Raw genomic sequence first — 22,837 nt, 5'->3', positions numbered from 1 at the left:
GGGTAAACAGCGGACCCGTTCAACCGATTCTGGGAGACCTCGGCGTAGGACCTCATCTCGGAGCTGTATAGCGGAGTGAGAGGTTCTTAATGGGGCTACTGTGCATAGATAGCCTGGTAAACACCCCCTCCCTCCGGAAATCTCATGCATTGCATTGCATTTGGTTTCAGGAAGGAGGGTCTGGGATTGCTCACAGAGTAAAGCTGCCCGAACCGCTGTGCATACGAACCAATCAGCGGCTGCTAGGGGCGGGATCATCCAATCACCTGCCTAGTAGCTTGAAAAAATGAAACTCCGTCTGTCATCGATTCTGCGCCCGAAGTCTCAGATGCAAGTACGCTGTGAAACAAAATGTGTGTCGCAAGCTTCTTCCATTTGACGGAGTGAGGTTAGTGCATAGAGCCCATTGTCAATAAAGCTGCATATAGACTAGACTACGGAAATGTGTCTCGTATTTCAATAATGTAAACGTGATTGATTTGTTGAACGGACCAAACTACACAGTTTACAGAGAACAACACCCCATCTGACGTTCAGAACATCTGATACAATAGAAAGATTAGTTATTATAAGATTAAAATGATATTCGCCATTACAGTATATCTCTGGCCAAAAGCCTTCAAAACAGTTGAATAAGTTAACTAATACATAATTTCTTTCAATATATTTAAAACATTTTTTAATTAAAAGCCTAGTAGTTGTAAGTTTCACTTCCTCTACAAAGGTGTTGTTTTGAGTGTGTGTGTTACTGCATGTAGATACAGTCTGCCTCTGGGATCAGGTTACATTCACAGAGTCGTTGTTGTTCATTCTCATGGAAACGGTACTGAGGGCGAGACAGCCTCAAATGGTCCAGTAACGATCCTGTGTTCCCGTTCAGTAATGATGCCAAATAGGTCCGTTCAGAGCACGAGAGCCCAGTCCTTCAGTTCACCGACTTTATGGCAAGTCGCTTTTACCCACTAAGACCCGAGGCCGATTCTACAAATGCCTTCTAAATCTGCAGTTCTCACACTTTCAATATTTTTCAAAAAAAGTTCAAAAATAGCAGATGCACAAGATCGTACCTATGTGCTATTTTTGAATAGCCAACGCAAAAACGCATCTAAAATGGCACAGATGCTTTCCCTGTTTTAATGGGTTGACACTTAATGGAACCAGCCTCCTATCTGTAATATGTGTTTTAGATCCAAAATCGCTTAGACTCGGAAGAATTGAATTACAGATTTCTACAATACATATCCAGTCGAGCTGTTGAATGCTAAAATGGCTTGCCATACACTGACTGCATACAGAGATACTATTATCAATCACTACTCACGGAGTTGAGGAAAGCTGCCTCAATAAGCCTCTCTTGCGTCCAGTGGTGGACAAAGTAATCAAGTGGTACTTGTGTCAAAGTATACATAGCCTACTCCTGGTGCAAATATTACTCAACTTTTCACTCAAAGTTCATCATCTCTCAAATTTGTACTTGGGTAAAAGTACTGGAGTAATTGCTCTTAAAAAGAAGAAGGTTTGCACAAAAAGTATGTGACTGTCTGTGATACGGAGACAGTGGTGGAAGTACTGAAGCTTGTTTTTGTTGAGTAAAAGTAGCAATACCACACGATAGAATTACTCTGTTACAAGTAAAAGCCCTGTGTTTAAACTTTTACTTAAGTAAATGTACAACAAATTAGTTGCATCACAAATCTTAGAATTCTCATTACGTAGAATGTCCCATTTCACAAATCTTTTGAAATGTTCAAAGGTCTACAAGCTCACAAAACGCACGTTGTGAGCTTGTAGATCTGATATTTTCAAATAGCCAAAGTATAAAATAGGGCTTAAGCATCTTGTTTTGCATCTTAATGAATATTTTGTAATAATAATCTAAACCTGCTTTTTGATGACCTTTGATATGTTTTCGACAGTTCACAGCCACCCCTCAAATAATCGCCAAAAATATTGATAATTAACTTATTTGTATTATGATTGTTACTGTTGTTACTTTTCAGGATTCAAATTCAAAAACATCAAATGTAGCAGATCGACAAGCTCAAATTTCGAGCTTGCAGATCTGCTATTTTTGATGCTTTTGTGTGACGCTGTAGTATGATCAGGTAGGGCGTTAATTTATGAAGAAAATAACACCAAAAGTTTAAATATGGAGATAAGAGGTTTTATGCCCGACGGCAACGAAACAATCGTGTCTGCTTCAAGCCGCGACTATGCCCCAAGTTCCGTTATTAATTAACAAACTGTACATTGATAGATTTAGCCCCCCCTTACGCGCGGTTTTGTGTAATCATTTACTGCGGTTGATGTAAGGCCATTTGTTAGCATGCTTTATGGCATTCTAGCAAGCCATTTAGTTGACAAGCGAGAGGAATTACCTCTCCCCACCTCACAGGGTGTAAGTCATGTGTCACGATGTGACACCGCCGCCGTAGATCTATATTCACAGTCATTTGTAAGCAATCATGGTGCCACGTTGGTCACTTAATCGACTGTGATTTATAATCTGGTGCAGGTTTTTTTATTTATTTTTTGGGTACATCCCTATATTGTTGGGCCCCCCCGATGTTTAGGAAATCAATAACGTGATAAAATAGCCATCTAGGAAAACGTATGATTTAGAAACATTTTGCTTATTAAGAGGCGTCAAATATCGTCCCTGTCAGGTGGAAATTCCTCATACGGCCAAAACTGTTACTTTTCAGGATTCAAATAGAAAAATAACAAAAATAGCAGATCGACAAGGTCAAAACGCGTCGTTTTGCGCCACGTTTCAAGCTTGTAGATCTGGTATTTTTTGATAATTTTGCGTTACGCTGTAGTATGATCAAGGAGGGGAAAATAATGTGGAGATAAGAGGGTTTCTGCCCGACAGCAACGATATGCAATGGGGGTGCAGTGGTGGAAGAAGTACTCAGATGCTTTACATAAGAAAATGTAGCAATGCGACAATGTAGAAATACACGGTTACATACAAGTAAACGTCATTCAAATTGACTTTCTGTAAAAGTGCAAAAGTATTAACATCAATATATATTAAAAGTACTTTTGGTACTCCTAATGTTCCTTCAATGCCTCGCTCTAATTACACTCTTTAAAGAGAGTAATTAGACGTCCGGGTCAAAGATCTATATGCGCTCATGGTGTGGCGAGGAGTGCTGAAGCTCTTAACATACATGAGCGAGCAGCAAACTGGACATGGTGCATGGACCCAGCGCAGCGATATAGAGAGAGAGAGAGTTGCGTCACGCTTCGATCTCACCGCAAAGCGAGATCAAACATTGGAACTTCCTCATTGAGATAGAAAGATAACTTTCCGCATTTCATTCTTACAATGGGCAGTGCATGGCGGAAAGTAACTAAGTACATGTACTCAAGTACTGTACTACTTACGTACAATTTTGAGGATTTTTTTACTTTGCTGGAGTATTTCCATTTGTCTATACTTTTACTTCTACTCCACTACATCTCAGAGGCAAATATTGTACTTTTACTTCTACTCCACTACATCTCAGAGGCAAATATTGTACTTTTACTTCTACTCCACTACATCTCAGAGGCAAATATTGTACTTTTACTTCTACTCCACTACATCTCAGAGGCAAATATTGTACTTTTACTTCTACTCCACTACATCTCAGAGGCAAATATTGTACTTTTACATCGCTACAATTATTTGAAAACTTTAGTTACTACTGTAGTTACTTTGTAGATTTAGATTATTATTACAAAACATACATTAACCCTATGTAAACTTTGGCTATTTGAAAATAGCAGATCTACAAGCTGGGGAAAAAAAGTATTTTGTTCATGTTCGCGGCAATGATTCGTTCAAATGATTCGTTCACGTTCTCATTCAGTAGTGCTATTTTCTAGTGAGAAACACTATCGCGGGAGCGTTATAATTACGCCGCGCATACAGCCCGCCCTCCCGTCCTGTGTACGGGGGGAGGGGATGGGGGGCATGAACGATAGCGTGAACGTAACAGTTTCAGTAAGTGAACGAGCTCGTTCACGGCAATTAACTAGTTCTTTTGAACGAATCGATCATGAACGACCCATCACCATTCTGTTGCCCGGTGTGACGAGTGAGAGAGAGATATCTCAGTGACAACAGATCCTGTCACAACAAAGTGGACGCTGGACAGCCCTGCTCACGTGCAGCACACAAACCAAAAGGTGAATAAATTAAGAGTGTGCTGCTTTGTCTCAGACATCGCGCCGGTCACAAGCGAGAGACCGCTGTAAGTGATTGACCGTTCAAAGGAGCCGCCGCAGCGTTGTTGATCTAATCAAAAAGCTAAATGGGATAACTGCATGCCAGGAGTTTTACACCTCTGTATGCTACTAAAAGAGAATGGGCTGTCCATTCCAACGAGAACACAAGTTCAAGTACTGAATCAAGTAAAACACAGTTAATTTACAGCCTTGTTTTAAAAGCGACTGTTCAAAATGCAGCAATGTAAGCCTATATAGTAGGCTTTCTTTTGTAAGTCTCTTTTTTTCTTTTTTTCCTGTGTAATATGGGAATATGTTTAAGAACTATTCCCTAGCCTAGGCTACAGCAGGTTAATAACACAAACTCAATTTTGTCTGCTCATTTCTTTGTTTAATCACGTCCTCTCCTGTATGAGTTCTCTCTCCTGACTGGATGAAAATGGTATCTGAAAATGTAGTTTCTGTTTACTAAGGAACTGGAGAGACGGGGAGACCCCTCTTATAACACTACACCAATGATTGTCAGAATATAGACACTTCACTGTGTATATTTACACTTACTCTAACCAAAAAAATCACTTACTGTGCCTTTAAGTAGATGCCTTTATCCCCGGTGTATTACAATGAGTGCAACAAATACTTTAGGCTTATATTGCTGCATCACCAACGTTAAAGGCTACGGATACAAATACACAGTAAACAAACAAAGGTGAAAGTCACAGCATCCAGACAACATGTATCAAATGTACTTGTGTCTGCACAATCACACAGGTGTAGAGTAAACAAATAAGGGGGGAGAGACAGAAAATGCCATTTTGTTTTGTTACACCGGAGGTCGGAAGGCGGTGGAGGTCAGTGGTGGAAGAACTACTCAGATGTTGGAGTTAAGTAAAAGTAGCAATAAAACAGAGTGAGAACAGTATTTGTCCTGCATTCAAAATCTTACTTAAGTTAAAGTACAAAATTATTAACATCAATATATATTTAAAGTAGCGAAAGTAAAATATATATTTTTTTAGGGACCAGTTGGTCCCCGAGTTGTGTTTTTCATGAAAAATTGTATATTTGAGGTTTTGGTATACATACACTGTAAGCTATATTAAAATAGCCTATCTAAAGCTCACTTGTAGATCTGCTATTTTCATCTAATTAGATTTTTGATCAATTATTAATAATCTTAAATCTGTAACTAGTAACTAAAGTTATCAAATAAATGTAGTGGAGTAAAAAAGTACAACAGCTGCCTCTGAGATAGTGGTAGTAGAAGTATTTTAGAAATATCAAGACATTGAAATACCCATAAAAAGTGCCTTGAGTACAGTACTTGAGTAAAATGTACTTTTACTAGTTACAGTACGCCACTGGGCACCACGTTGTTTGTTTACGGTCTACAGTATGTGTGTGTTTTGTCTCAAGGTCGGCTCCCATGGCGATCAACACACAAACGTTTGGCCTCGTCCAATATTCGGTTACTCCACTGGCTTTTTTTCCCTACAGTGTATTGTGCACATGGTCTATGTCGGGAAATTCTATAAAGAAAATAGCAATAAAAGCAGATCTACAAGCTCAAAATGTGTCGCTTCGCGCCGCGGTTCGAGCTTGCAGATCGAGCTTGCGACGCTGTAGTATGATCAAGTAGGGCGTTAATTTTACGAAAAAGCACAACATGTTAAAATATGGAGATAAGAGTTTCTGCCCGACAGCAACGACGTAAAGGCAGGGGTTGACAAAAGGGAAAAGGGCGAAAGGGCCTTTTCTTTTCTGTGTGGAGTTTGCATGTTTTCCCCGTGTCTCCTAGGGTAGGTACCCTCACAAAAACATGGAGTAATCCTGGTCACTATACTGCCTCCCCCTGGTCAGCCGGGGCGCCTGATGGAGGGGAAGGGAACTGGTTGGAATAACGTGTTCCTTCCACGCGCTACGTCCTACCAGGGAAACTCTCCCCTGTCAGGTGACAAGAAGGTCAGTTGGCTCTCATGCATTGAAGGAGGCATGAGCTCGGCCCTGGCCTCCCTAGGTTGGCAGAGGGAAGGTAGTGCCCAGGATTACATAGACAATTGGCACTGGGTGTAAAAAATAGGGTTACAAAATTGTGGGATAAAAATTAGATTAAAAAAAAAAGGCAGGGGTTGACCAACCACAGTACTTGAGTGCTAGGTGAATGCTCAACTACAAGTGAAAGTGGCTCTGTCAAATTTGCACTTTTTTGTGTTTACATTTACTCAGCACATTGCCCTCAGTCTGTATTTTGGTGTTTTCACAGTTTGTTTTGCCAATATTGGTAGACGGGCATGTTTTTGGCGCTACCAAAACAAACAGTGAGAACACCAAAATACAGAGGGAGGCAGTGGTGGGAAAAGTACTCAAATGTTTTACTTAACTTAAAGGCATACTAGGTAACGTTTTCAACAAAACTAAAGTTAAATTGTATATCTTTTGTGAGTGGCAAAAGTTTCACAACACCCACTCCATGAATTTCACCCCCGGAAGCCTTTTATTTATATATTTTATATTGAACGTGGACTGGGGGGACTTTCCCGGGGAAATGACGTCATCTGGCCGGAAAACGGAGGTGGAAATGCACTGGTTTCCTGTTTGGCCAGGAACTACCGCAACGGTTTCCTGTTTGGCCAGGAACTATCGCGCTAATAACAAAAATGAACCTCACGCTGATTTTAAGAGAATGTAGGATTAGAAGATCGAAAAAGAACAGAAAAAGAAAGCACAGCTCATGGTAACTAATGCTCCACTGGCTAAGAGAAACGATCCGTAGATAGTATAAAACAATTAAAAGATCGCTTTTTGAAACGCTTCCGGCTTCCGGTGAAAACGAATGGAATTCTGGGTAATCGAGGACTTCGGAAATTGTATGCAGTGACGGTAGTGACCAGCAGAGGTTGCTAAAAATCGTTAGTTGTGAATTTGCATTGTACAACTTTAAGTAAAAGTATCAATACAGCAATGTAGAAGTTACTCTGTCACAAGTAAAAGTCCGGAATTCAAAATTTACAAAAGTATTGATATAAAAATGTACTTAAAATACCAAAAACAAAAGTACTAAAATGTTAGAAAATTGCAGATCTACAAGCTCACAACGCGTCGCTGTGCGACACGTTGTGAGCTTGTAGATCGGCTATTTTCAAATAGCCTAGGTAGACGGGTTACATACAGTACTACCTCTTGAACTCCCTAACATAGTGAAAGCCGTGGGGGAGGGAGGTTAAACAGCCAATGGCGTGCCACCGTGTCAGACGCCAGGACTACTTTGTACCCCCCCTCGCTCCAGGTGGAGATTACAGGGCAGCTGAATAATTAAAGAAAACAAGCTGGCGAGCATCAAATATTCAAAGGGGTAATGTTTATGTGCCCACAATTAGGGTGGCAAGCGGAGCGCTTACTCCTCTGAAAAGGAGAGGGCGCGTGGGGCCAAAACGTGACTCCTCCTGACTCCTCCTTACTCCTTCTCACTGCTTGGGGTTTCACAAGGTGTACTCAGATTATTATTATCATTTGTTTTGCGTAAAAGCAAAAGTAGCAATACCACACAATAAAGATGCTCTGTTACAAGTAAAAGGGTTTGTGCTCAAAATGTTACTTGAGTGAAAGTACAAAAAATATATCTATACAGTACCAAAGTATACAGTACATACTAAAATGTTTCAAAAATGTATAAAACTTTTGTGACAATAGCAGATCTACAATCTAACAATGTGTTGCATTGCGAGAATTTCCAACGCATTGTGGGTCTTTTGAATAGGCAAAGTATAACATATGGCTTTAAGTGGGTAATGTGTTTGTAATAATAATCTAAATCTGTAAAGTAACTACTGACTAAAGTTTTCAAATAATTGTTGCACGGTGAAACGTACAATGTATGCCTCTGAGATGTACTGGAGTAGAAATATATACAGTATATATAACATTTTTATATATTCAAGTAAAGTAAATGTACCTCAACATTTTAGTTACCGTACTCGAGTAAAAGTACTTTAGTTACTTTCCACCTGAGCGCAACACCAGAGCTGGGTGGAGATCAGCAACCCAGCCCTGTTTACAAACGTCTTGCTGATCAATAATGTAGCAGATTAATTAAACATGGAACCAGTGGGAGATCGTTCTTTGACCTCTACAAAGCCGCACGTCATGTTTTTGTTGTTTTATTCGTATCCCTCAGCCACGGCGGCGGAAAGTAACTAAGTACTTTAACTCAAGTGTTTAAGCACAATTTTGTGGTATACTTGATTATTTCCATTTTTCAATACTTTATGCTTTATTGCTGCAAAAACCTTAGAAAATAGCAGATCTAAAAGCTCACGACGCATCGCGATGCGACGCGTTGCGAGCTTGTAGATAGGCAATTTTCCAAATACAGTAGTATAAATACTATAACATAGGGCTGAATTGGCCAATAATGTTTTGTAATAATCATCTAATTCCACAAAGTAACTCGTATCTAAAGTTTCCAAATAATTCTAGCGGAGTAAAAAGTACACAATTTGCCTTTGAGATGTAGTGGAGTAGAAGTACATCAAGTATAGTACAGTGCTAGAGTAAATGTACTTAGTTACTTTCCACCACTGTTTATTTTAAGCATTTCCAAGCAGGACAGAGCATATCGTCTCTGTCGGGCGGGAAACCTCCAAAACTGTCCAAGTCCAAAACTGTTACTTTTCAGGATTCAAATTCAAAAGCATCAAAAGTAGCAGATCTACTATTCTTATCTCTTAGAATATGGAGATGAGAGGTTTCTGCAGTGATATTGGAGAGCAGACATCCACTAATGATCGCCGGTCATTGTGCTCACTCATACACACACCTGGCTAAGGTTACCTCACCTTATCTGACCCGGGTTACTCCAATGACTAAGCATTACCACTATCATAGGACACTAGCAACGATCAACAATATCACTATAGTCACCTATAACGTAATATAATATGATATTGTTGCTGTAAATTAACACCCTACTTGATCATACTACGCCGTCACACAAAAGCATAAAAAGTAGCAGATCTTCAAGCTCGAAACGCGCCGCAAAGTGACGCGTTTCAAGCTTGCAGATCGTGTGCTATTGTTTTTATTTGAATCCTGAAAAGTTATAGTTTTGGTTTTTGGACTTATGAGGCTTCCACCCGACAGTAATATAATATAATATAGCACATTATCCACTTAAAAGGTGTTGTAAGTGATCTCCAGGTCTTTAGTAAACAGAATATATGTTGTTTACCATAGGGCTAGAGAGACGGGGAGACCCCGGCTACTGAGCAAACACTCTACACAGCAATGACTACTATCAAAAATATCACTTACAGCACCCTATATAATATAGTACTTAAGTGACTAGAAGTCCTCCAGGGCTTTCTACTAGGCCCCCTCCTGTTTTAGCTCTACATATCTTTGCCGAAAATAGCTCACGAGCTTGTACTGTAGGTGCGCTATTTATTTATTTGAAATGATTGTATGTACCACTTGTACGCAGCAGCGTGTTGTACAGTACATGACAACAACACTCAGTTCAGCACTTGAGTAGCACCGACTCAAGTCTGTCAGGTGGAAACCTTATATGTCCAAAACGGTTCCTTTTCAGGATTCAAAAATAGCAGATCCACAAGCTGCTATTTTTGATGTTTTTGTGTGACGCTGTAGTGTATGATGAAGTAGGGCATCAATGTACAAAAAAACACAAAAAGTCAAAATACGGAGACAGCGACGATATGACACGAAGCCTGTAGAGCTAGATCAGACAGAAAACTCAAAGGAGCGCCAATTCCTGATCAGCTCTCCATCTGATTGGGGCAGGCCGGAGCCTTCTATTGGAGAGTTAGGTCAACGAGGGGGGCAGAAAACAGCGCCGGCCACGTGGTTCATGTAAACTCCAAATAGTGACAAACGCTCATAGACTCCAGTACATTCCGTAAACTTCCGGTTCAGGGCTTTGTCACTATTCAGCCAATAGTAATAATAATAATTTGTAGAAGACCTGGCCCGATGAAGTGAACGGAGGTGACACAACTCTCCTTATATGGCTCTGGCTCTCTCCAATAGGCGGGCTATTTAAACCTCCCTGCTCCTCATTCTTCTTGCTGCTGCTGCTCTACTATGCTACCACCACCCCAGCATCCACCTGTGGGCTCTGTTTCTATGATTCCCCTATGGGAGGTCTATTTCATTCCATTCCCTGTCAAATTTAGTTGGCAAATCATTTATTACAATTCATGCTTACAGGGAATGAATGAAATGAGACAGCCGTGACGCCAAATGTGCTTAAATATTTATGCTCTCTATATTATGCTCAATAAATATATGTATTCAATCCAAGAGTTGTCTGACTGAAACACTCTACTATCGGCTTGGCCGGTATATCTGCCATCATTTAACATGTGTTTATTACATCAGTATCGCCAATTATGCAGGCAATTTGTGTCCTGATACTTATTTCTTAACCACTTTCAACCTGATGTCTTATTTTGGGAAGGTCATTTGGGAAGGAGAGCATTTCCAAAAGTTAAAAAAAATGGCCACTCTACAATACAATGTCATGCATTGTGAGCTTGTAGATATCTGTGTATATATACGCGTTTTATTTTTTTAAATTTATAGGACATAAGTGGTTAAATAAAATAACGGTCTTGTTTGCTTCTAAGTTAATGTGTTCTGAAATAGAAACTTAAATCAAATCACATTTTGCACTATTTTGGACAAAACATCGGTCAAAACCTTGGCAATCAGGACTCTATAAGATCGGGATCGGCATTGAGCACAAGAAGGTGGCATCGGTGTGGCTCGGGTGGTGCGTGGAGGTGTTTTAAGTGTAATGGTGCGTTTTCACACTGAACACTACAGAGTGACGAGAATTAATGGAACGTCGATGGAAAGCCGTGACTTGTGCTTGATGCTCTGGTCTACTTAGTTCGCTCCGGGCAACGTTGTACCTTGAGTTGACAAATGTTCAAGTCAAGCCTTCAAAGTCGCCTTTGGCGACACGGTGTCAGCCAAGCCAAGGCCGATATCACTTTGACATCATACAGATGTCCAAATAACAAAAGAACACACACAGTGCAAGGTCAGCAGAGTTGTTGGGTGTCTTTGGAAAAGTTTTGATTTGCTGTTGCTAACATGCTAGTGCTAATGCTGTAGGCTATCTTGTACCGTAGTCGCAGCTGCTATAGGATCACTAGCTTGCCAAACTTGAATTGTGTAAGTTGTCCTAAATCTACTGCTTAGTTTGTTGTATGAATCAAGCAGCATAATTACAGGAGGAAAAACTCTATGTTTTGTCTTTATCCAGGCAGTTTGATTTGCCCCTCGTAATATGACTTTTATCTCTGGGACCCTAAGTGTTCATGTATCTCCGAGAGTGTATAAATGGAACCAAATGGACCTTACTGGTCCATTTGGGGCAGCATGTGGCTCAGGTGGTGGAGCGGCCGCTTGGGAATCGGAAGGTTCCCGGTTCGACCAGGGTTAATGTTGAATGTCCTTCGGGGCGCCGATGGCCTAGCGGTTAATATATACCACATATAGGCTCTAATGCAGCCTGACAGGTTCGATTCCCGAGGCCAACGACCTTTGCTGCGTGTCACTCCCTGTTTCCTGTCACTATTCCATTGTACTATCCAATAAAGGCAGAATTATTAAAAGCACATTTTAATAAAAGCGTACGTTATATGCAGTAATGCACCATATTTCCCCCCCCATTTCCTGTAAAGTAACAGTTTTGGACATACAAGGTTTCCACCCGACAGCGATACCCCTTGTCTGAGCACAAGAACCCGAGTTTGAATCCAATTCCCGTCCTGTCTCTCCTCTCTCTCTCCTGTCTGAACTGAAGTAAAAAAGAAAAAACGTTTAGATATATATATTTTTTTATCAAAAAACGCTCGGTGCAGTCATTTAGTATGGAAACGGAGCAAGGAACCTAGGTCACATTAAGTATTTAAATCTGGTGGTGTGATTTTACTGTGAAGGAAAATGAAGCCTTTTCATCCGAGGCCCTCTTTGAAAAAGCACCCCCGTACAAGGCCCTCGCCAATTAGCAAACTTTTGATCCCTTTCCGATTGAACCTCGCTGGCACCGCTTTCGTCGCATAATTCACGGCTTTCCTGGCTTTGCAGCCTTTTGGTTTCTCAAGGCTTTTGCGACGTGGCGCTTCTTGCACGCGGGATCAGCTACCGCTCGACCTCCGCTTTTCACAAATCTCAGAGGCAGATGTTACTGTACAATTCTCTCCCAGACTACTGGTGGTTCACTCGCTTGATGAGATTTGCATTTGCAGGCGTACCAACGCAGGGCTTTGAATATCATCTCTGTCGGGTGGAAACCTCATATGTCCAAAGGATTCAAATTCAAAAATAGCAAAAGCAGCAGATCTACAAGCTCGTTTTTGTGTGACGCTGTAGTATGATCAAGTAGGGCTTTAATTTACGGGGGGAAAAAACGGAAAAAGTAAAATATGGAGATAAGAGGTTTCTTTTTTGCTATCAAAACCCCCCAAAAAGCTGATCTACAAGCTTGTAGATCGGTTATTTCTGACACTCTTGCGTGACCCTGTTGAACGACAACGTAGGGTTTAACCCATTATGGCCTGAGAGCTTCCGATTCTACAAAATGTCTATCCTAACAGTTTTCTGAAAAACCTGTTGCTATATTAGTGGTTTTCACACAGCTTTTTCAGGTCAAGGACCACCCAAAATTACATGCATTTTGACCCCCACCTGAAAATGTTTTGTTCCTGGGACCCACCCAGAAGCAAAGATTTGAGTTAAAAAAATATATAAAGATTTGCATTAATGTTCAAATATTTTCAAAAATAGCTGATCTACAAGCTCGTAGTGCGGCACTCGGTGCCGCGCTATGAGCTTGTAAATCTGCTATTTTTTAATAGCCAAAGTATAAAATAATGGTTTAAGTGGTTACACAGATGCGTTTCCGGTCCCCCCCCCCCCAATTTTTTTTTTAATAAAGTATAAGTAAACTCATGGAGATAGAAGGTTTCTGCCCGACAGCGACGATATATTTCAGAGCCAACAATAGTCATGAGACTCACAGAGAGGGGTGAACTGTGGTACCGTGCCCAACATTCTGCACATATTCTCCCACAGGGAGTGTTACTGAAGCAAAGCATGCTGGGCATGGATCTGGTCATGGCTACGGCATATCGTCGTTGCTGTCGGGGCAGAAACCTCTTATCTCCCATATTCTATACTTTTTGTGGTTTTTCGTAAATTAACGCCCTCCTTGATCATACTACAGCGTCACTCAAAAGCATCAAAAGCAGCAGATTCGCAAGGTTCAAGCTTGTAGATCTGCTACTTTTTGCTATTTCAGAATTTGAATCCTGAAAGGATAACAGATTTGGACATAATGAGGTTTCCACCCGACAGACGATATTCATGTTTTTTTTCCCGTTTTGCTCGAGGTTCGACAGATGCGCCATACAGAGATTCACGGCTTCTAAAAATCAATGTCAAACCTTTATGCGTTTAAAGCTACACCAGTGAATACATCAAGTGTTTATACGCCAAATTCTTCTGAGAGTGGAATGTGTCTTAATCCGCTGGAATGAATGAATGCACGCAAAGAAAAACATGTCCAAATGCTGCACCAAGACTTTAAAGGGCAAGACCACTTTGGTAGAGATTTGGGTTGAGTAGTTACCTTGCCATGATGTAACTCCACAAAGATGAACAAGACATAAAAAATAATTGCTCCATTGATTAGAAATTGATAATTCAAAATATGCTCCTCATTGACTTACAGTGTACGGTAAAACAGCTCTCAAAGTCACTCTTTTAGCATTTAAACGAACACAAATAAAGCTGATTCAGACAATATAGAACATAACCAAACCCAGTACCGTTTGTTTTTTCAATAAAAATGCCAACTTCTTGTTTTTTTTTCTATTTGAAGATCCGGATCCGCGGATCCAGTCCGGATTTTCTTGTTAATAAAAATAGCAAAATCAACAGGAAGTTAACATTTTTATTTAAAAAAACAGTGCTGGGTTTGGTGATTGGTTCTATATTGTCTGAATCAACTTTGTTTGTGTTTGTTTATGTGCTTAAAGAGTGACTTTGAGAGCCGTTTCACCGTACAATGATTACATACCCATCATGTCCAATGCCAGCTCCCATGAGGAAGCACTTTGCAGAGCAGCCTTTTAAGGATGCATGCAGGATGCTATAGCAGTGACTTCTGTCTGTGATGACACCTGAATTTACCAACAGTGATCAATAAAGGTCTGTGTGTCTGTGTTTCTGTCTGTCTGTCTGTCTGTCTGTCTGTCTACAGTATCTATCATCTGTCTGTCTGTCTGTCTATAAAATACTCTATGTACTGTAGCAGAGCGGACACTGTATTCATGATTTGAGGCATTTTGTTCCAAAAATGTGTTTTGCTAAATTAGACCTGCTGGTGGCGCTATAACAGGCCAATGTGAATGTGAAAAGGGGGGCATTTCTTCCTCTGCCTAGTTGGGATCTGCATGCAAAATTTCACGGAAATCGCACACTGCGTTCATGTTATGAGGCATTTTGTTCAAAACTGACCAATCCTGCAAATTTTGGAAGCCACTGTAAGCCAAATAGGATGGAATATGAAATATCGGACAGATCCACAGAATCACATGACTATGGAGATACTGTGTACCAATTTGCGTGTTTTTTGGACAGAATCTGAAGGAATAATCTCCAAAAATGTATTTCACATATATCGGCCTCCTGGTGGCGCTGTAAAAAGCAGATGTGAAAAATGCAGTGCAGATGTTTTTCCTTGGCCTCTAGGGAGTGTGCGTGCAAAGTTTCATGCAGATCGGTGCAGTTATAGTTAAAAATGCAAATTGGCCTGTTATAGCGCCACCATGAGGCTGATTTGAAAATTTTCAACTGGCATTTCTTCCTCGGTCTAGTGGGAATGTGCGTGTGCAATTTTATGGAAATGGCAAGCTGCGTTCATGATTTGAGGCAGTTTGTTCAAAACGGACCAATCCTGCAAACTTTGGAAGCCAACCTTAGCCAATGAGGATGGAATATGAAAAATGGGGCAGATCCGGGTTGATCACATGACTATAGAGATACTGTGTACCGATTTGCATGACGTTTGGATAGAAGCTGTAGGAGTAATGGAAAAAACTGGGTTTTGCACAAATCGGCCTCCTGGTGGCGCTATGACAGGCCCATGTGAAAAACGTGGGGCAGAAGTTCTGAATTGGCATCCAGGGAGTGGGTGTGCACACGGACGGCCGGACAGGGGGCAAAACATACTCTCTCGCCATGCCTTTCGGCCTGGCGGAGAAATAAACAGTGTTCGACAGCGGCAATATCCAATAACGGAGTAATCTTAAAAAAAGACACAATCTGTCACCACTACTGCCATAAATATGTAGTGTTGTTGTTAGTAGGAATAAACACAAGAGGCACCCGGGAGGAAGTGGACTAAGTAAGGGGAGGCAAACCAAGTTCCTGTTTCTACACAAAAAAGGAGGTGGAGCCCACAGAGGCAAAAAATAAATAAATACAAAAAAAATCTCTTTTTTTTTAACGTTTGGGTTCCCAGATTAATAATGGAGTAAAATAGTGGAGTGCAAAAATATGTATCGTCTGTCAGGTGGAAACCTCATACTGTATGTGCAAAACTATTACTTTTCAGGATTCAAATGCTGCACCAAGACTTTAAAGGGCAAGACCACTTTGGTAGAGATTTGGGTTGAGTAGTTACCTTGCCATGATGTAACTCCACAAAGATGAACAAGACATAAAAAATAATTGCTCCATTGATTAGAAATTGATAATTCAAAGCCCACAGAGGCAAAAAATAAATAAATACAAAAAAAATCTCTTTTTTTTTAACGTTTGGGTTCCCAGATTAATAATGGAGTAAAATAGTGGAGTGCAAAAATATGTATCGTCTGTCAGGTGGAAACCTCATACTGTATGTGCAAAACTATTACTTTTCAGGATTCAAATTCAAAATAATCAAAAGTATCTACAAGCTCAAAACGCGTCGCTTCGTGCTGCGTTTCGAGCTTGTAGATCTGCTACTTTTGATTATTTTGTGTGACGCTGTATGATCAAGTACAGTAGTAGGGCATTCATTTACGAAAAAAACACACAAAAAGAATATGGAGATAAGAGGTTTCTGCCCCGACAGCAACGATTATAATTTCAATTTCGCCGTTTCTAATTCATACCATCTGGACGTGTTACTCATCCTGCGTACGTACGTACACACACACACACACACACACACACACACACACACACACACACACACACACACACACACACACACACACACACACACACACACACACACACACACACACACACACACACACACACACACACACACACACACACACACACACACACACACACACACCACCACCTACAGTTTGCGGGATGCAGACAACATACCGCTGATGCCAAAACACTCTTTAGACCGAGTTCATCTTTGATGAAGATGAGCACCTCGCCTCAGGAGGCTCTCCAGTAACACAGTTGTCCAGACAGGAAAATCAGCAGCAGCGCTGCTTTTCTAATCAGGCAGGCGAGCAGCGGACTGAAATTGAATGCCAATCTTTGTCAGAGCGAGATTAACCACTTGAACTCCAGCGTGCCTAATTCTGGAAGGGGGGGGAGGGGACGTTTGCCAAAAATAGCAGATCTCCACTCCAATTATTTGAAAACTTTAGTTACTAGTTACTTTGTAGATTTTGATTACCGTATAATTACAAAACATACATTAACCACTTCCTATTTAAACTTTCGCTATTTGAAAATAGCCGGTCTACAAGCTCGCGATGCGACGCGTTGTGAGCTTGTAGATCTGCTAGGGCTACTCACTGGCAGGTGAGTCAGTAGAATACAACAGCAGTGACAACACAGAAATGTGTGTTGCGAGGATATAATTGGCATAACGACTAAACTGGGGAGAAAAACTGGGGGGAAAAAGGGGTAAAAAAAATTTAAAGGACCGAAACGTTCACTTTAAAATAAAAATATTCTATATTTGTCCATCCAAAGAGCCTCAAAGCTTGTCTTTCAGTGTGCGAGCCTGTTCTGTTGTTTATGGACTGAAATGGGACCGTCCACTGAGGAAGGACATTCAGCATTCAGCCGGTACACCATTGAGCTTGGTACGCAGTCATTAATGACAGACACCACTGCTTCCAATAATGGACCATTCACTGTATGTGAATGAGTTTTGGAAAACTAAGAACTGAGCATTCAGTGTTGCAAGACTCATCCTTCTGAATTAAACACTGTCGTTCATTAAGGGTTGTAGATAATGTTTGTAAAGTGGAAAAATACACAATTCAGTCCAATTCGTCATGAGTTTCACTTTGAATGAATTCAATGTTGTTGTTGTTTTTTACATCTTTAACCACTTGAATGGTTTTCGCTGTATTTTAGTGTTTTCACTGTTTGTTTTGGTAGACGGGGACGTTTTTGGGACCACCAAAACAAACAGTGAAAACGCCAAAACGCAGCGAGAGGGCAGTGTGTTTCTGCAGGTAAACACCACCACACTACTGCAGTGGCTGATAACTGCTGGTATAGAGTGAAATCATTTGTAGAAATATGTATTTATTATTGTTTTGTTATGTAAACACACAGGGAAAAGTTGCATACTGTGCCTTTAAATGGAGTATGTGTGGATTTAAATGGGTGAATAATCTGATAGGTGCGCATAGGAATGTGTTACACAGGTATAGACCTACATCTGATGAATGTGTGTGTGTGTGTGTGTGTGTGTGTGTGTGTGTGTGTGTGTGTGTGTGTGTGTGTGTGTGTGTGTGTGTGTGTGTGTGTGTGTGTGTGTGTGTGTGTGCGTGCGTGCGTGCGCACACAGTCACACACAGGCGATGATTTACAACGGAAGGCGAGGAGACCCGTAGGAGACGTACGCACACACACACACACACACACGCACACACACACACACACGCACACGCACACGCACACACACACACACACACACACACACACACACACACACGCACGCACACTTTAACTGCTCCTCCGTTTTTATCGCTTTGGCTCCGGAGAGAGAGAGAGAAAACAAAGTTGACTGTATATGATGGTCTATAAAAGAAACGTCCACATCACACACTGACACTAAATGAAACTATACAGCAGTGGTGTAAAGTAACTAGGAACATTTACTCAAGTACTGTTACTTAAGTACAGTTTTGAGGTATTTTTTACTTTACTGGAGTATCTCCAATTTTCAAGTACTTTTACTTCTACTCCATTACGTCTCAGAGGTAAATATTGTGCTTTTACTCCACTACAATTGACAACGTTAGTCACTAGTTACTTTGTAGATTTTGATTATTATTACAAAACATACATTAACCACTTCAGCCCTATATACGTTTCGCCATTTGAAAATAGCAGCTATAGAAGCTCATAATGCGTCGCGATGCATTGTGAGCTTGTAGATCTGCTATTTTCAGAATTGTATACATTTGAAAACTTGTGAAACGGGACATTCTGCATAATGAGTACTTTTACTTTTGGTACTTCAAGTATATTTTGATGTTAACACTTTTGCACTTTTACTCAAGTAAATTTTGAATTCCAGACTTTTGCTTGTAACAGAGTATTTCTATATTGCACTATTGATACTTTGCAGATCGGCTATTTTCATTGATACTTTAAAGGGATACTTCACTTTAGGGCCGGGGCCGCATTTAAAAAAAATATTAAAAATAAATGAAAAAAGTTATGGAAAATTCATGGCCCCCTCACGCATTAGTAGGACACTCTAATGCGTGAGGGGGCCATGAATTTTCCATAACTTTTTTCATTTATTTTTAATATTTTTTTAAAATGTTTCCCCGGCCCGAAAGTGAAGTATCCCTTTAAGTAAGAAAAGTGAGTACCTTTTCCACCACTGCGAAAAGGGTCAATTTGGACCACTTTGTGGTCGGTCCCTGGACGGTGGACCCAATGTTGAGAACCAGTGGATTATTAGGCTATACGTGGCATTTCAGAAGAACATAAAATGACATTAGGTATGTAGACTATACTAGGCAACATTAAAGCTACATTCCGTTATGCTGTTAGGCTATGGAATTCCTTGTCAGTTTATAGCCATTGTTGTTTCTCAAAGTGTGTGTGTGTGGGTGTGGGTGTGGGGGTGGTACCAGGGGGTCCCCAGCAAAAGTACTTAATATAGCGTCACAATCATTTTACCCACTTTATCCATTTATATGAGCTTGTAGATCTGCAATTTTTGAAAGATCTTGAAAATATGTGCAAATCTTTGAATATATATATATTTTAAAGCGAAACTTTTTTTACTCAAATCTTTGCTTCTGGGGGTCCCTGGAACAACATATTTTGAGATGGGGGTCCGCAGCCAAATACATATAATTTTGGGGGTCCTTGATATGAAAATGTTTGAGAACCTGCTCTATATAAAAATTTCTATCATGTATTTCTAGGAACACGATAATATCTCACATAATGAGCCAATAAGAGAGTAGAAAATTTAATTTAAAAAAAAAACAGTGATATTATCATCAACTGTGTGACTATAGGATAGGATATCATCATATAGCCCACATTTAGGAATATCACACAGTGCATTATCTAGCCTTTATAATCTTACCCAGATAACGGAAGAATGTGAATGGAATACTATCCCTTGTACAGTACAATAATAGCCTGTAATTAGGCTATTATTCAGACATGAATAGTATTATTCAGACATGAATAGTCTACAAGGAAAGGCTATAGGCTATACTGCAACCCTGGCTGTATTATAACACATAGAGGAAACCCCACACTATTCACTCTGCCATTCTATAGAACTGATACCAGTGATGGTGTAAAGTAACTAAGTAGATTTACTTAAGCACTGTACTTAAGTACAATGTTGAGGTATTTTTTACTCTACTAGAGTATGTCCTGTTTTCAGTACTTTTACTTCTACTCCACTACATCTAAGAGGCAAATATTATACTTTTACTCCACTACAATTATTTTAAAACTTTATAGTTACTAGTTACTTTGTAGATTTCGATTATTATTACAAAACATACAGTAACCACTTCAGCCTTACATACATTTCAGCCATTCGAAAATAGCAGATCTACAAGCTCACAATGCGTGGCGATGCGATGCATTGTGAGCTTGTAGATCTGCTATTTTCAAATGATTTTCATACATTTGAAAACCTGCGAAACGGGACATTCTGCATAACGAGTAGCCTACTTTTACTTTTGGTACTTTAAGTATATTTTGACACGAATACTTTAGTACTTTTAATCAAGTAAATTTTGAATTCTGGACCTTTTTTTTTTACTTGTAACAGAGTATTTCTACATTGCAGTATTGATGCTTTTACTTAAGTAAAAAAAAAATGCGAGTAGTTTTTTTCCACCACTGTGCTATTCCAACGCCAGAAGCCTCTGTGAAGGAAAACAAACTGCCGTCTGCTATGCGGGCGGCTGCGTCTCATTTATATGCCACGACGATCGCGCAATTGGGTGTCGATCTACAAGCTCACAAGGCGTCGAAGAAGACGGCGTACCTTTGGTAGATCAGATCTGTTTTTTGGCAAGCGACGTTACACCGTTGTGTAGCAGCCTACTACGGAATATAAATTATTAGGCTTCATCCCAAACTTTAATTTGCTCCTCTGTGCCTATATGCATGGATGGATGGATGCATGGATGGATGGCACACATGCATGTTGGGCACTTTAAATGCAAGAAGAATTGGAATTTGCACAAAAAACTATTCCGTTGCAAAAATGATATCTGCATTGCAATTAAGATGCTTTTGCATCCAAATTATAGCACAGACAGGAATCCCTCAATTCCTTTTGCTTTATTAGTCGAGTTGTGCATTTTAAGATGCACATTTTAAATCCCACATGTCCATTTTAAGATGCACATTTTAAATCCCACATGTCCATTTTAAGACACACATTTTAAATCCCACATGTCCATTATAAGATGCACATTTGTAATCCCAGATGTGCATTTAAAAGATGCGCATCTGGGATTATAAGCAAAATAAATATCATCAAACAGCCCCGTCCAGCCCGCAGAAGAGATGCTATACTCTACATTCTTATCCTGCAGAGATAGAGAGAAACAAGCCATAATGCTTTCTTTTCTTGGGTTTAATCATTTTAGCATCCCTTTTGTATAGAACTACCTGTGTTTTTTTTGTGTGCAAACTGTATGAATGTATAAAGTATTCAATCAATCTATCAGAAAGTATTAGAGATAGATCGGGGGTCTCACCGGAGCAGTTCCAGCCCGTGGGCGTCTGGCAGTCGCTCAGCGACGACGGGAAGGCGCGCAGCTGCTCCACGCGCAACGTGGCGAGCAGCGAGACGAGCGTGATCCAGAGCCAGCCTGATGATCCCACCGCGGCCCCCCGGCCCCAGCAGAGCCCCGGAGGACCCCCCGCCGCCGGGCCCCGGGACCGGGAGGACGTCTCCCGGAGACGCCATAGACCCATAATAAAAACCTCACTGCCGGGGATCGAGCCTCCGATGACGAGGAGGAGGAGGAGAAGGAGGAATAGGGGGTGATGAGCGATCAAGGACGCGGCGGGCGACACGCACCGCCACCACCGGCGACAACGACGACAGCAACTCCTTCGGTCCTGAGGACGGCAGTCTGAGCGGTGCAGGAGGAGGGAGGGCGCCTAGCAGTGATCGGACCATCTTCTTCCCCCGTGGTGCGAGAATGATGCGCGCCCCATGAAGTGCACCCTGCCTACACCACGCACACGCACACACACACACACGCACTGCTGCTGACCCAAAACAACCCTCCGGGTCTTTTGATTGCTCCGTCCGATCCGATCCTTCCCTTTCCTCCGCGATCCGGTAATGATCCTTTAATTTGCGGCTGCAATATGAAGGAGATCAAGGGGAGAAACGGACCGAAAAGAAGTGCCGATGGTGATAATAATAGAGGAGCGATGGGGGTGTGTGTGTGATATGAAGTATATAGAGGCTAATACGGGTGTAAAAGTTGGTCCCAGGTTAGACTACGGGCTTCGGGAGAGAGAGGGATGCTGAGGAGGAGGAGAGGATGAAGAAACAGAAAAGATGGGGAAAGGCAACACAAAAAGAGGAGGAGGAGGAGGAGGGTGTAAAAGAGAAGGAAGGAATAAATACAAACTGATGTGAAAGTGAGAGATCGGTGTGATAATAATAATATCCCAGAACTGTAGAGAGAAAAGTCTCGACGGCGGCTTGGAGTCACCAGAGTGCAGAATGTAATCCAGACAGACAGACAGACAGACAGAGCAGAGAGGAGATGCTTCCACCACACGGTCCTCCCTCTGACTGACTGAGTGTTACCAGGCGCAGGCTGCAGTGAGTCTGTGTGCTGCCGCTCCTCCTCTCTCTCTCTCTCTCTCTCTCTCTCTCTCTCTCTCTCTCTCACAAAATGTCTCTCTCTCTCTCCCCCCTCTCTCGTATCTCTCTCCATCTCTCTCTCACTGGCTCTCTATCTCTCTCTATCAAACACACTCACTTTTTTTTTCATTCTTTTTTTTCAGAACCACGCAGTGGCCATCATCATCATCATCATCATCATCATCATCATCAGCAGCTGGTTTCTAGCTTTGGTTATGACCACGT

The 22,837-nt window shown here is 41.1% G+C and overlaps 1 protein-coding gene across 1 annotated transcript in view; it reads right to left on the bottom strand.

Moving 5' to 3' along the window:
* The window catches only part of LOC308073721 (tomoregulin-2-like), a 175,699-nt gene extending 153,184 nt beyond the window's left edge, over positions 1–22,515 (bottom strand). The window contains exon 1 of the mRNA XM_080412804.1: positions 21,483–22,515. Within this exon, the coding sequence (XP_080268930.1) occupies positions 21,483–21,702 (220 nt within the window). The 5' untranslated portion in view covers positions 21,703–22,515. The remainder of the gene's footprint in view (positions 1–21,482) is intronic.
* Positions 22,516–22,837: the final 322 nt, after the last annotated feature.

The sequence above is a fragment of the Gymnoscopelus braueri genome (genome assembly GCF_963280865.1).
Source record: "Gymnoscopelus braueri genome assembly, chromosome: 18".
Classification (NCBI taxonomy): domain Eukaryota; kingdom Metazoa; phylum Chordata; class Actinopteri; order Myctophiformes; family Myctophidae; genus Gymnoscopelus; species Gymnoscopelus braueri.
The sequence above is the reverse complement of the archived record's forward strand: the minus strand, read 5'-3'. Positions and strand labels throughout refer to the sequence as shown.